At 38.0% G+C, this 16,246-nt stretch overlaps 1 protein-coding gene across 3 annotated transcripts in view; it reads left to right on the top strand.

The window, feature by feature from the left end:
* Nucleotides 1-16,246, top strand: part of TTK (TTK protein kinase) — a 77,985-nt gene that overhangs the window by 50,147 nt on the left and 11,592 nt on the right. For all 3 annotated transcript variants that reach the window (XM_034990603.1, XM_034990604.1, XM_034990605.1), the window contains exons 12-14: nt 9,530-9,666; nt 11,022-11,148; nt 15,615-15,707. In XM_034990603.1, the coding sequence (XP_034846494.1) occupies nt 9,530-9,666; nt 11,022-11,148; nt 15,615-15,707 (357 nt within the window). The remainder of the gene's footprint in view (nt 1-9,529; nt 9,667-11,021; nt 11,149-15,614; nt 15,708-16,246) is intronic.

The raw sequence follows: 16,246 nt of genomic DNA on the forward strand, positions 1-16,246 counted from the left end.
CTATGGCTGCTTTTGAACTGTAAAAGCAGAGTTGAGTAGTTGAAATAGAAGCCACCTGTCTTAAAAAGCCTCAAATGATTACTTTCTTGCCCTTTACAGAACACGATATGCTGATTCCTGAACTAGTGCAATGCTGTACCAAAGCATTTGACAATTTCCTTTTGACATCCCCATGGATAAAATAGGATAATATAGACTAGACAATATATATGAATTTATAACAGGTTGAATGATCATTCCTAGTGGCCAGAGGTCATTTTAGAAGGAATAATCTGGTAGGCTACTAGAGAGCCATACCTATATAGTCCATGGCTATACTTTCCTCACTGTTTCTTTTCAGTTATATTCTAACCGAGTGGTTCACACATATTTTGGTCTCGGGGTCCTTCTTATACTCTTAATTATCAAGGCCCCTAAAGAGCTTTTATTTATGTAGGTTATATTTATCTGTATTTACTATATTAGAAAATAGAACTGAGACATTTTGACCCCCTTCACCCATTTCTTCTGCCAACCCATCCCCACCTCTGGCAACCATTAATTTGCTCTCCATATCTATGAGGTTGTTTTAGATTTCACATATAAATGATACTATGCAGTATTTGTCCATCTCTGTCTGGCTTATTTCACTTAACATAACGCCATCACTGTCCATCCATGTTGTCACAAATGGCAAGATTTCATTTTCTTTTATGGCTAATAATATTCTGTGTGTGTGTGTGTGTGTGTGTGCTTGACATTTTCTTTATCAATTCATTCATCCACTGAATTGACACTTAGGTTGTTACCATATCATGGCTATAGTAAATAATGCTGCAGTGAACATAGGGATGGGTGCATGTATCTTTTCAAGTTAGTGTTCTCATTTTCTTTGAATAAATACCTAGAAGAGGAATTGCTGGATCATATGATAGTTCTATTTTTAATTTTTTGAGGAACCTCCATACTGTTTTCAATCCGTGGCTGCACTGATTTGCATTCCCACCAGCAGTGCACAAGAATTCTCTTTTCTCTACATCCTTGCCAACACTTGTTATTTCTTGTCTTTCTGATAACAGTCATTGTAACAGGTGTGAGGTGGTTTTGATTTGTATTTCCCTGATGATTAGTGGTGTTGAACATCTTTTTATGTACCAATGGCCATCTATATGTCTTTGGAAAAATAGGTCTATTTACATCTTTGGCCCCTTTTCTGGTTGTATTGTTCGCTTTTACTGTTGAATTATAGGGGTTCATTATATATCTTGGATATTAACCCCTTATCAGGTATATGATTTGCATATAGTTTCTCCCATTCAGAGGGTTGTCTTTCATTTTGTTAATGATTTCCGTTGCTATGCAGAAGCTTATTAGTTCGATATTGTCCCACTTACTTATTTTTGCTTTTTTGGCCTTTGCTTTTGGTGTTAGATCCAAAGAAAATCCTTGCCAAGATGGACATCAGGGACCTTACTGCCTGTATTTTCTTCTGGAAGTTTTGTGGTTTCAGGTTTTACATACAAGCGTTCAATCCATTTTTTTTTTATTTTATTTTATTATGTTAATCACCATACATTACATCATTGGTTATTGATGTAGTGTTCCATGATTCATTGTTTGCGTATAACACCCAGTGTTCCATTCAATATGTGCCCTTTTTAATACCCATCACTAGGCTAAACCATCCCTCCAACCCCCTCCCCTCTAGAACCCTGAGTTTGTTTCTTAGAGTCCATAGTCTCTCATGGTTCGTCTCCTTCATTTTTCCCTTCCTACTATCTTCTCTCTCTCTCTTTTTTTTTTTTTTAAATATAAAGTATTATTTGTTTCAGAGGTACGGGTCTGTGATTCATCAATCTTACACAATTCACAACGCTCACCATAACACATACCCTCCACAATGTCTATCACCCAGCCACCCTATCCCTCTCACCCCTCACCACCCAGCAACCCTCAGTTTGTTTCCTGAGATTAAGAGTTCCTCATATCAGTGAGATCATATGATATATGTCTTTCTCTGATTGATTTATTTCGCTTGGCATAATACCCTCTAGTTCCATCCACGTCGCTGCAAATGGCAAGATTTCATTTTTTTTTTTGATGGCTGCATAATCCATGGTGTGTGTGTGTGTGTGTATATATATATATATATATATATATATATACACACCACATCTTCTTTATCCATTCATCTGTTGATGGACATCTGGGCTCTTTCCATAGTTTAGCTATTGTAGACATTGCTGCTATAAACATTGGGGTACAGGTGCCCCTTTGGATCACTACATTTGTATCTTTGGGGTAAATACTCAGTAGTGCAATTGCTGGGTCTTAGGGTAGCTCTATTTTCAACTTTTTGAGGAATCTCCATACTGTTTTCCAGAGTGGCTGCACCAGCTTGCATTCCCACCAACAGTGTAGGAGGGTTCCCCTTTCTCCGCATCCCCGCCAACATCTATCATTTCCTGACTTGTTAATTTTAGCCATTCTGACTGGTGTGAGGTGGTATCTCATTGACGTTTTGATTTGGATTTCCCTGATGCTGAGCGATGTGGAGCACTTTTTCATGTGTCTGTTGGCCATTTGGATGTCTTCTTGGGAAAAATGTCTGTTCGTGTCTTCTGCTCATTTCTTGATTGGATTATTTGTTCTTTGGCTGTTGAGTTTGATAAGTTCTTTATAGATTTTGGTTACTAGCCCTTTATCTGATATGTCATTTGCAAATATTTTCTCCCATTCTGTCAGTTGTCTTTTGGTTTTGTTGACTGTTTCCTTTGCTTTGCAAAAGCTTTTTATCTTGATGAAGTCCCAATAGTTCATTTTTGCCCTTGCTTCCCTTGCCTTTGGCGATATTTCTGGGAAGAAGTTGCTGTGGCTGAGGTCGAAGAGGTTGCTGCTTGTGTTCTCCTCTAGGATTTTGATGGACTCCTGTCTCACAGTTAGGTCTTTCATCCACTTTGAGTCTATTTTTGTGTATGCTGTAAGGAAATGGTCCAGTTTCATTCTTCTGCATGTAGCTGTCCAATTTTCCCCAACACCATTTGTTGAAGAGACTGTCTTTTTTCCATTGGACATTCTTTCCTGCTTTGTTGAAGATTAGTTGACCATAGAGTTGAGGGTCCATTACTGGGCTCTCTATTCTGTTCCATTGATCTATGTGTCAGTTTTTGTGCCAGTACCATACTGTCTTGATGATGACAGCTTTGTAATAGAGCTGGAAGTCCGGAATTGTGATGCCACCAGCTTTGCTTTTCTTTTTCAACATTCCTCTGGCTATTTGGGGCCTTTTCTGGTTCCATACAAATTTTAGGATTATTTGTTGCATTTCTTTGAAGTTGATGGTATTTTGATAGGGATTGCATTGAATGTGTAGATTGCTCTAGGTAGTATTGACATCTTCACAATATTTGTTCTTCCAATCCATGAGCATGGAATGTTTTTCCATTTCTTTGTGTCTTCCTCAATTTCTTTCAAGAGTATTTTATAGTTTTCTAAGTACAGATCCTTTGCCTCTTTGGTTAGATTTATGCCTAGGTATCTTATGGTTTTCGGTGCAATTGTAAATGGGATCAACTCCTTAATTTCTCTTTCTTCTGTCTTGTTGGTGTATAGGAATGCCACTGATTTCTGTGCATTGATTTTATATCCTGCCACTTTACTGAATTCCTGTATGAGTTCTAGCAGTTTTGGGGTGGAGTCTTTGGGGTTTTCCACATAAAGTATCATATCATCTGCAAAGAGTAAGAGTTTGACTTCTTCTTTGCCAATTTGGATGCCTTTTATTTCTTTTTGTTGTCTGATTGCTGTGGCTAGGACTTCTAATACTATGTTGAATAGCAGTGGTGATAGAGGACGTCGCTGCCGTGTTCCTGACCTTAGGGGGAAAGCTCTCAGTTTCTCCCCATTGAGAATGATATTCTTATAATTCTTTGTATTTCTTTGGTGTTGGTTGTGATCTCTCCTCTTTCATTCATGATTTTATTTATTTGGGTCATTTCTGTTTTCTTTTTGATAAGTCTGGCCAGGGGTTTATCAATCTTGTTAATTCTTTCAAAGAACCAGCTCCTAGTTTCGTTGATCTGTTCTACTGTTCTTTTAGTTTCTATTTCATTGATTTCGGCTCTGATCTTTATGATTTCTCTTCTCCTGCTGGGTTTAGGCTTTATTTGCTGTTCTTTCTCCAGCTCCTTTAGGTGTAGGGTTAGGTTGTGTATTTGAGACCTTTCTTGTTTCTTGAGAAAGGCTTGTATTGCTATATACTTTCCTCTTAGGACTGCCTTTGCTGCATCCCAAAGATTTTGAACAGTTGTGTTTTCATTTTCATTGGTTTCCATGAATTTTTTTAATTCTTCTTTAATTTCCTGGTTGACCCATTCATTCTTTAGTAGGATGCTCTTTAGCCTCTATGTACTTGAGTTCTTTCCGACTTTCCTCTTGTGATTGAGTTCTGGTTTCAAAGCATTGTGGTCTGAAAATAGGCAGGGAATGATCCCAATCTTTTGGTACCAGTTGAGACCTGATTTGTGACCTAGGATATGATCTATTCTGGAGAATGTTCCATGGGCACTAGAGAAGAATGTGTATTCCGTTGCTTTGGGATGGAATGTTCTGAATATGTCTGTGAAGTCCATTTGGTCCAGTGTGTCATTTAAAGTCTTTATTTCCTTGTTGATCTTTTGCTTAGATGATCTGTCCATTTCAGTGAGGGGGGTGTTAAAGTTCCCCACTCTTATTATATTGTTGTTGATGTGTTTCTTTGATTTTATTATTAATTGACTTATATAATTGGCAGCTCCCATGTTAGGGGCATAGATATTTATAATTGTTAGATTTTCTTGTTGAATAGACCCTCTAAGTAGAATATAGTGTCCTCCCTCATCTCTTATTTTACAGTCTTTGGTTTAAAATCTAATTTGTCTGATATAAGGATTGCCACCGCACCTTTCTTCTGGTGTCCATTAGCATGGTAAATGGTTTTCCACCCCCTCACTTTCAATCTGGGGGTGTCTTTGGGTCTAAAATGAGTCTCTTACAGACAGCATATCGATGGGTCTTGTTTTTTAATCCAATCTGATAGCCTGTGTCTTTTGATTGGGGCATTTAGCCCATTTACATTCAGGGTAACTATTGAAAGATAGGAATTTAGTGCCATTGTATTGCCTGTAAAGTGACTGTTACTGTATATTGTCTGTGTTCCTTTCTGGTCTATGTTACTTTTGGCTCTCTCTTTGCTTAGAGGACCCCTTTCAATATTTCTTGTAGGGCTGGTTTCATGTTTGCAAATTCCTTTAGTTTTTGTTTGTCCTGGAAGCTTTTTATCTCTCCTATTTTCAATGACAGCCTACCTGGATATAGTATTCTTGGCTGCATATTTTTCTCATTTAGTGCTCTGAAGATATCATGCCAGTCTTTTCTGGCCTGCCAGGTCTCTGTGGATAGATCTGTTGCCTGTTGCCAATCTAATGTTTCTACCATTGTAGGTTACATATCTCTTCTCCCGAGCTGCTTTCAGGATTTTCTCTTTGTCTCTGAGACTCAAAGTTTTACTATTAGATGTCAGGGTGTTGACCTATTTTTATTGATTTTGAGGGGGGTGGTCTGTGCCTCCTGGATTTTGATGCCTGTTTCCTTCCCCAAATTAGGGAAGTACTCTGCTATAATTTGCTCCAATATACCTTCTGCCCCTCTCTCTCTTTCTTCGTCTTCTGGGATGCCAATTATTCTCATGTTGTTTCGTCTTATGGTATTGCTTATCTCTCGAATTCTGCCCTCGTGACCCAGTAGTTGTTTATCTCTCTTTTTCTCAGCTTCTTTATTTTCCATCATTTGGTCTTCTATATCACTAATTCTCTCTTCTGCCTCATTTATCCTAGCAGTTAGAGCCTCCATTTTGGATTGCACCTCATTAATAGCCTTTTTGATTTCGACTTGCTTAGATTTTAGTTCTTTTAAGGGTTTCTCTAATATCTTCCATGCTTTTTTCAAGCCCAGCTAGTATATTTAAATTCGTCATTCTTCACTCTAGTTCCCACATTTTACTAATGTCCGAATTGATTAGGTCCCTGGCAGTCAGTACCGCCTCTTGTTCTTTTTTTTGAGGTGATTTTTTTGGTTTTGTCATTTTGTCCAGAGGAGAATAGATGAATGAGAGAACAAAATGCTAACAGGGTAACAACGACCCCAGAAAAATATACACTAAACAAATCAGGAGAGACCTGAAACCAGGGGAAAAGAAAGGGAAAGAAAGAAAAAAGAAAAAGAAAAAAAAAAGAATATGATCAAATATGATCAGGCTGGTGTATAGATCAGTGCCACACACTAGATTTTGGGCATATTTTGGTCTGTTAGAAGAAACTGCCTCCCAAAATTTTAAAGAAAGAAAAACGCATATATCTATAAAAATAAGGGTAAATATGATGAAGCAATGGAATATGACTGTAAAGATGAAAATTTTAAAAGATTTTATAAAAGGAATTGATAAGAAGTTTGTTGAGAAAAGAAAGAAAAAAAATTTTTTTTTAAAGGGGGAGAGAATATGATCAGGCAGGAGACTAGAACAAAGCCATACACTAGAGATTAAGGTATATTTTGGTCTGTTAGAAGAAACTCTATCCCAAAAATTTAAAGAAAGAACAACTTTTATATATATATATATATATATATATATATATATATATATCAAAAATAAGGTTAACTACAATGAAAGGATAGAATATGACTCTAAAAATGAAAACTAGAAGAGATTTTTTAAAAAGGGATAGATAAGATGTTGGTTGAAAAAAGGAAAAAGAAAAATTTTAAAAAAATAGAAAGTTAAAAAAATTAACTTTGAAAGACTAAAGAATCATGGGAAAAAAGGCATGAATTCTATGTGCAGTATTCCCCTAGTGCTGGAGTTCTGCCGTTTTCATTGATCGGTAAACTTGGTCTTGGCCGGCTGTTCTTGCTGATATTCTGGGGGAGGGGCCTGTTGCCGTGGTTCCCAAATGTCTTTGCCGGAGGTGGAATTGCCCCCGCCCTTGCCTGTCTGGGCTAAGTAATCTGCTCGGGTTTGCTCTCGGGAGCTTATGTTCCCTGAAAGCTTTCTGTACAGCTTTGGAGGACGAGAGTGCAAATGGAGGCCTCCCAATCTCCGCCCGGAGGAGCTGAGAACTCAGGGCCCCACTCCTCAGTGTGCCCCCAGAGAAAAGCAGTCAATCACTCCTATCTCCCAGTCTCCGGCCGCACTCCGTGCTCACCTGGCCTCTGACCGAGTGTTTCTATCTCTGGCACGTGACCCCATGTGGAGTCTCCAAACCCAGCAGATCCCTGTGGTGCATTCCTGCGCTGCTCCTCCCAGGGGAGGAAAGGGAGTCTCCCCAGATCTGACACTTATTGGGTCCCTGCTGGAAGAGCAGTGGCCCGACTGTGCCGGGCATCAGGGTTTATGGCAACCCCAAGCTGAGAGCTCGCTCCTCGGCTCCGTCTCTGCAGCCGGCTTCCCCACTTGGATACCTGGGAGCTCTGCCGCACTCAGGTACCCCCGGTCTTTCTGTGACCCCGAGGGTCTTGAGACCACACTGTCCTAGCAACAGTTCCACCCCCTGCTTAGCCACTGGAGCGACGTCCCTCAGTTGAGCCGACTTCTCAAAGTTTCGATTTTGTGCTGCGCTGCTCTATCACTTGCCAGAAGCGGCTGATGGAGGCTCCCTCTCCCACAGTCTTATCTTCCCGAATATTGCCTCGGATTCTTCTCTGCACGTCCTACCTTCCAGAAAGTGGTCACTTTTCTGTTCAGAGAGTTGCTGCTATTCTTTTCTTTGATCTCCTGTTGAGTTCGTAGGTGTTCAGAATGGTTTGATACCTATCTAGCTAAATTCCTGGGACCAGACAAAATTTAGGTCTCCTACTCCTCTGCCATCTTGCTCCTCCTCTGTTCAATCCATTTTGAATTAATTTTTGTATATGGTGCAAGAAAGTGGTTGTTTCATTCTTTTGCTTGTTGCTGTCCAGTTTTCCCAATACCATTTATTGAAGAGACTTTATCTTATTTTATTAAAGATCTAAGTAATGAAGTAGATAATGTTAGATGGAAAAAATCATGACAGTTTAAATCATGGATCATATGAAACAACACCTATTCTTTCTTTTTGAAGCTTGAAAGTCAATAGCATGGTAAAAGGACTTGAGCCATTTATTTGTCATTAGGGAAATTTAATCAAAACCACAATGAGATACCACCTCATACCCACTAAGATCAAACACTATTGGTGAGAATGTAAAATGGTGTAAAAACTTGGAAAATGGCATGGCAGTTTCTCAAAAGGCTAAACATAGCGTTGCCATATGATCTAGCAATTCTACTTCTAAGTGTATACTCAAGAAAACTGTAAATCTATATCTACACAAAAACTTGTACATGAATATTCATAGCAACATTATTCATATTTGCCCAGTGTGGAAATAACCCCAAATATCCATTGACTGGTGAGTGAATAAACAAAATGTGGTACTCTAAATTCATTATTTCATTTTATTATTCAACAATGAAAAATAATGAAGTAATAATAAATGCTACAACATGGATAAACTTTAAAAACATGCTAAGTAAAAGAAACACAATCACAAAAGACCATGTATTGAGTGATCCCATTTATAAGAAATGTCCAGAATAAGCAAATCCGTAGAGGCAGAAAGTAGATTAGTAGTTGCCAGGGACTGGGAAGAGCGGGGAATGGAGGGTGACCACTAGTGGATATGGAATTTCTTAGGATGATGAAAATGTTCTATAATTAAATAATGCTAATGATCGTGTACTTTTGTGAACATACTAAAAACCACTGAAGAGCACACTTAGGAAAAGAAGCAAAAGAAACTAAATAGTTTCCTGAGGTCCCTGCTTCTCCAGCAGCCCTCTCAAGTATAGTGTTTTTGTCTCACATCTCACCTTATAGCTAGGAAAGTCCCTGTAGTTATGTCCAGACAATTTCTTCTCTTGCAGAGCCCTGGCCTTGTGAGGCTTCTGCTTTCTGGATATACCATCCTGTTCCTTGCTCATTACTATCATCTCTGAACATCTTAGTGACTCCCCATCATTCCTGGAAGATATTAGCCTCTGGATCACTTCCATCTGCTTCAAATTAATAACTCCTTCCTCTCTCGTGACCATTTCCTTAATTTCACCTCGGCTACCCATTCCCATATACTGAGGTTTTATTGATTAAAGAAAGACTAGTTTTCAGAAGTACAGAGTACTTATTTAGATGATAAAAGTTCAATAATGGTTACAGTAGCCCTGTTGGCAGAGGATATTAGATCCTGTTTTGTTAAACTATACTGTGTGCCTTCCCTCCACTTGTAATCCCTTTGAGGAAAATATAATAGATTTGGAATTTAGAGTGAGAGAGCTATACTAAAAAGTTATTGGAAGTCTGGAATACATGTTTTACTTATTTTTAGTATCCTTGTGTATTTCGTATTTTTATTTTTTCTTTTAGAGGTTATAATGTTTGTAAAACGATTGAACAGGTGACTAAAAACTAAGTTGTGATGTTTTTTTATTTTGGTTTAGCAGAAACAAACCACTCTTGAGCAGCCTGCCTTTTCAGTTTCAAAGCAGTCACCACCAATATCAGCACCTAAGAGGATTGATCCAAAATCTATTTGTAAAACACCCAGTAGCAGTGCCTTGGATGATTACATGAGCTGGTAATTACTTTTGGTGTTTAGTTTGGCAAAATAGAAATAATATGGGCTTCAGGGACAAATAGATCTATAGTTAAATCCTGCTATGTTACTTTAAAGAGTTTCCAAACTTCTGTTATTTTTCTGAGCATCAGTTTTTTCATCAGTAAAAGAGGAGGGGAAGGTGACTACAATACATTTTTAAGGATTGTTTTGAAAGTCTCTGTTATATTATAATCTGTACCTATAACCTATAAATACTCCAAATACTTAAAACTTCTTGATAATTATACATTGTCACATGAATATCTTTCTGTAACTGAGAGAGATATTTTAAAGTTTAGCATTCTTAGACTGGATAAAGTAGGTACATTTTATAGCAAAGGAGGTGTTAATTGGAATGTAATAGTTTCTGAAAGAGGTTGGTTGTATAGGTCACATTGTTCTGGGAGTATTCAAAAGTAAAAGACTTGAGTGGATGGGAATGAGGGATGGGTGAAGAAATTGGATGGTCAGTGCTGATTGACAGGAAATAAGGGTATTGCAAAAGCAAATTAATGATATTTCAAAGAAAGGAAATAAAGGAATGTGGCACATCATATCATTCAACTAGTGGCTATATTTTTAATGTCTTAGAGAATAACTTAAGTCCATGATGCCTTTTGCTTTTCATTTTCATAATGTACTCTTTGATCTTAATTAGAACTGGCCTTATAAAAGAGGTTTTATAACCTGGTCTCTTAACCAATTTAATACAGTTTTGCTATATATTACCTCATTTTATTATATGTTGGAATATTTTAAAGAATGGTTGCTAACTAGAATCGTGATGTAGTTATTTTTGTGAAGTTGTGTTATTTATTGTCTACAAATATTTGTAGAATTCCTTTGTGCCAAGCACCATTCTAGGTGTTGAAGATGTGATAGTGAATAAAACAAGCAAAGCACAGCTTTAAGCTCAAAAGCCAAACTCCTCTGATGTAATTAATTGGCTTTCAGATATTTCTAGCAGGCTATTGTAGAACATACTTATTAAAAAGCGCTCATAAGCTCTATGACCAGCCGTAGGCTAATGTTTGCCTTGGCTAAATTCTCATAAAATAACCCCAACTCCATATTTTAATGCCATCTTATTAATTTTACTAGTAAGAATTTCTTGTCTAGGAGTAAAAAATTACTTTCAGAAAGAACTGCCCCCAAATGAAATTTCTGGTGATGGTGTATCTAGAATAATTTAACTATATTATGAAAACTGACTTGGATTCTGTTTGATGTAATACATTTAAGTTTATATGCATCTTTTAAAATCACACAAAAACTGAATCAGAATCTTGTTTTTACAATTTTAATGTTTTAAACTAAAACCATATCTTTCCTAGTTTTAGAACTCCTGTTGTAAAGAATGACTTCCCACCTGCTTGTCAGTTGTCAACACCTTATAGCCAACTTGCCTATTTCCAGCAGCAACGGCAGCAAATACCTGTTACTCCACTTCAAACTTTACAGGTTTGATAAGCTTTATTTATGATGGTATATGATTTAGGTATAATCAAATCCTAAGATTTTATTTTCACAGCAGCTAGTTGTTAGGAATGGCCTTAAGAACTTGTCCATTTTTAGTTCTATGAGGCAAAACTCTTTTCTAATATCTTCCTAAGGGTACTTTGTGACTTTGAGAGGTTAGTTATTAAAGAAGTGAATGAAGTTTTTCTCACTAACTAGGCCAAAAGATCCAGTTTGAATAGCTAGACAAAATTTCTCTTGTAATTTAGGTTACTTTTTATTCGATTTTACTATTTAAGTCTGCTATTACTGAGCAGCCTCATTTCATTGGCTGATTAATATGAGATGCTACTAAAATATATACAATGGAATATTATGCAGCCATCAAAAGGAACGAAATCTTGCCATTTGCAACAATGTGGATGGAACTAGAGGGTATTATGCTGAGTGAAATAAGTCAATCAGAGAAAGACATGTATCATATGATCTCACTGATATGAGGAATTCTTAATCTCAGGAAACAAACTGAGGGTTGTTGGAGTGGTGAGGAGTGGGAGGGATGGGGTGGCTGGGTGAGAGACACTGGGGAGGGTATGTGCTATGGTGAGTACTGTAAATTGTGTAAGATTGATGAATCACAGACCTGTACCTCTGAAACAAATAATACATTATCTGTTAAAAAAAAAGAAGAAGATAGTAGGAAGGGAAAAATGAAGGGGGGGAAATCGGAGGAGGAGACAAACCATGAGAGACTATGGATTCTGAGAAACAAACTGAGGGTTCTAGAGGGGAGGGGGGTGGGGGGATGGGTTAGCCTGGTGATGGGTATTAAAGAGGGCATGTACTGTATGGAGCACTGGGTGTTATACACAATGAATCATGGAACACTACATCAAAAACTAATGATGTAATGTATGGTGATTAACATAATAAAAAATAAGAGAAAAATTTTTGCTGGTGAAGCAATTGTACTGCCATCTAGAGAAAAAAACACTCTCCTGATATCAGTACTAAAATTAGTTTCTAATAACTATCTGAGAGGCAGCTTAATAGTGATAGAAAGCATGAACTCTGAAGGGAGATTTTCTGGCCATGAATCTTGGCCTCACTACTTACCAGCTGTTGACCTTTTGTAAGTTACTTAAATTTTCCGTGGCCATTTCATCACCTATAAAATGGGAATAACAGGCGTCTGGGTCCTCAGTCGTTAAGCGTCTGCCTTCGGCTCAGGTCATGATCCCAGGGTCCTGGGATCGAGCCCCGCATCGGGCTCCCTGCTCTGCGGGAAGCCTGCTTCTCCCTCTCCCACTCCCCCTGCTTGTGTTCCCTCTCTCGCTGTGTCTCTGTCAAATAAATAAATAAAATCTTTAAAAAAAAAAAAATGGGAATAACAAAGCTACCTACCCTATAGGATAATTGTGAAGATTGAATTAACTAATATATATATATATATATATATATGTAACTTTTACAAAAGGGTCTGCTACTTAGTAAGTTATAAAAGTTAGTAGCAATTGTTATTTAAATAAACAGCCAAAAAGAACAACAACCAAAAAAACCATACAGGTAATTAGCTATTTCAAATTAAGAGAAAAAATTTAGCTGACAGAAAGAACAATGGTTATCAGTGTCTAGAGAGAGGCAGGAATGGGGAGTTACTTACTGTTTAATGGGTGTAGAGTTTCAATATGAGATGATGGATGATGGTAATGTTTGCACAACAGTGTGAATGTACTTTATCTTAATGCCACTGAGTTGTGTACTTAAAAATGGTTAAAATGCAAATTTTTTGTTATGTGTATTTTACAATTAAAAAAGAACAAAAAAGGGGCACTTGGGTGGCTCAGTTGGTTAAACGTCCAACTCTTGGTTTCTGCTCAGGTCATGATCTCAGGTTCCTGAGATCAAGGCCCATGTTGGGCTCCATGGTCAGCAGGGAGTCTGTTTCTCTCCATCTTTCTCCCTCACCTCCCCTTGCTCGCTCTCTTTCTTTCTAAAATAAGTATCGCTTTTAAAAAATAAAAAAAGGACAAGAAAGCTGACAATATTCTATGGAAAGAGGAATAGTTTGTTTGTTTTTAAGATTTTATTTATTTATTCATGAGAGACAGAAAGAGGCAGAGGCAGAGGGAGAAGCAGGCTCCCCGCAGAACAGGGAGCCTGATGTGGAACTTGATCCCAGGACCCTGGGATCATGACTTGAGCCGAAGGCAGACATTTAACCGACTGAGTCACCCAGGCACCCCAAGAAGAATAGTCTTCTGAGGATTGAAGCAGAATAATAAATTACAAAGGAGAGAAAGATGATCAGGTTTGCCTACATACATTGATTCAAAACACATTTATTGAGCTATTACTCATGTCAGACCCTGTTTGAGTTGATATCTATAAGTCAAGTCATGACCAAGTGAAGTAGCCAGGAGCTTTCTAGAAAAGGCCAGTGTCAGGAAACTGAAAAGGGGCTAGAGTGTGGCTAGAGCTCAGGCAGGGGCTAGGTGATCCTTAGGGTTCTGCTGGACCCTTTTTATTTATTTATTTATGTATGTATGTATGTATGTATGTGTGTGTGTGTGTGTATGTAAATGAGTAGGCTCCTCGCCCAGTGTGGAGTCCAACCTGGGGCTCAAACTCAAACCCCTGAGATCAAGAGTCTGATGCTTAACCAACTGAGCCACCCAGGTATCCCTCTGCTGGGCCCTTTAAATTTTAACCTGAGAGGGATGAGAAGCTGTGCAACAGCCGGTAGCAGGGAAGTGAAGTGATCTTATTTGCATTTTGAAAAAATTACTCTGGCCACAGTGAGGAGGATGGACCAAGGGAGATGTGGAATGACCTGTGTAGGAAACTGAGCTTCACACTGGTATTGAATCAAGTAAGTCAGAATTACTTTACTCTAAAAACTGTCAGCAGGGGGCGCCTGGGTGGCTCAGTCCTTAAGCCTCTGCCTTCGACTCAGGTCATCATCCCAGGGTCCTAGGATTGAGTCCCACATCGGTCTCCTTGCTCAGTGGGGAGCCTGCTTCTCCCTCTGCCGGCAGCTCCCCCTGCTTGTGCACTCTCTCTGACAAGTAAATAAATAAAATCTTAAAAAAAAAAAAGAAAGAAAGAAAGGAAAAGAAAACATACTTCATGACTCAACCGTGTTTTTCAACCCTAGAAGTTAAAGAAATTAGCATCTTTTTATATTATGTAAAAGGAGATTACAAGAGAGTTCTACCATTTGGAATCTAAAGCAGGACTTGGTTAAATTGAGGTTTATTCAGACCTTGTTTCAACTTAATCAGCTAATAAGATGCTCTTTGTGTCTTCAGCTTCTTTGTCAGCTTGGAATGACTCTTTTCACTGCACTCCATCCATGCAAAGCATTTATAGGTCCACAGAGAGCTCTAGCATAAGGGGAGGGAAGAAGGGGCACATTGCAGTAGGACATCAGCTAGAAGTTTGCTGAGGTGGATGCTGAAGTTCAGATTAACATGTTGAAGAGCACCCAGCAGAAAAGGGGCATTGCTGAAATTTGCATTTGTCTGATTGACTCTGGAGCTCTAAGCACCTTAGCACACTGCTTTCTTTATAATGTAATGCTAAATGAGGAGAAAGAATATAGATATAATTGTCTATATATGTAAGTGTAAAGAGGTTTATATAAGAAAAAAGAATAAATAAGGTGAAAAGTAATAGCTCGTGAGTTTGTATATTGGAAGAGTTCTTAAATCTCCTATTTATTGATTGATTTTTTTTTTTTTAAGATTTTATTTATTTATTTGACAGGGAGAGACACAGAGAGAGAGGGAACACAAGCAGGGGGAGTGGGAGAGGGAGAAGCAGGCTCTCCATGGAGCAGGGAGCCCGATGTGAGGCTCGATCCCAGAACCCTGGGATCATGACCTGAGCTGAAGGCAGACACTTAACCGACTGAGCAACCCAGGTGCCCCAATCTTCTATTTATTTTATGTTTCTAAAAAGTACAGGTGAACTAATGTAACATTGTATGTCAACTATACTTAAATTCAAAACAATTAAAAAAAAAAAGAATTAGGGGCACTTGGGTGGCACAGTCAATTGAGCGTCCAACTCTTGGTTTCAGTTCAGGTCATGATCCTAGAGTCCTGGGATCAAGCCCCGCGTTGGTCTCCCCGCTCAGTGGGGAGCCTGCTTCTCCCTCTCCCTCTGCAGCTCCCCCTGCTTCTACACGCACACGCTCTCTGTCAAATAAATAAATCTTTTTAAATTAATAAATAAATTTAAGAAGTAAAGGCAAGTTAGAGGGGGATACCTTGGAAGTTTATATATTAAATTTATTTCTTTGACTAAAATAGAGTAAAATTCCTCTTTAAAATATTGTCTGACATCTAATTACTTAAAATTTAAGATAATTTCAAAATTGGAAGCATTTCACTGTACTAAATACAAGCTAATTTCTCATGCATATTCTTTGCACCTTTGAATCTTTATATTTTTTAATTATTTAGATTTCAGCATCCTCTTCAACAAATGAATGCATTTCAGTTAAAGGAAGAATCTATTCTATATTGAAGCAGATAGGAAGTGGAGGCTCAAGTAAGGTAAGTATCTTAAATATTTAAGAGAGAAAAATATTTGTCTTTTTACCTTTGTCTTTTTACCTTTTGGGGCTCTTTTTTCTTAGCACCTGGGGGGCCTGTATTGCTTTTGAGCCAAAAAGTCCTTCTCATCCCCTGCTCCCATTCCCTCTCTCCAACAAATGACATATCTCTTTAGGCCTATCTCTTAATTTCAATTCTCTGTTCTTCCCTCTGATGTCCTGTGCTTCCAAATTTCTTCTCTAAATGACATTAGTATTGACTTCAGGATGGCAAATGAAGCTGTGTATTATCACAAGCAATCTTGTGTAAGTAATATTTTGGGATGATTCAGCAAGATATTTGACTAATATTTTTAGTTTTTTGAGTTTTTCTTTTCAAAAACAGAGTTTAGTAATGTGAATTTCTGGAATTGGAATGGATCATTTCCTAAATTTATCTGAGTTCTAAATTTATACAGTTCTACTTTTCTGGGTGGAAGGCATCTCAAAAGAGTTGTCTACACTTAACCATCTTCAGTTCTCCTCACTGTTCTCTTAAAT

Source organism: Mirounga leonina, unplaced genomic scaffold (assembly GCF_011800145.1).
Source record: "Mirounga leonina isolate KUSES-001 unplaced genomic scaffold, KU_Mleo_1.0 Mir_53, whole genome shotgun sequence".
NCBI lineage: Eukaryota > Metazoa > Chordata > Mammalia > Carnivora > Phocidae > Mirounga > Mirounga leonina.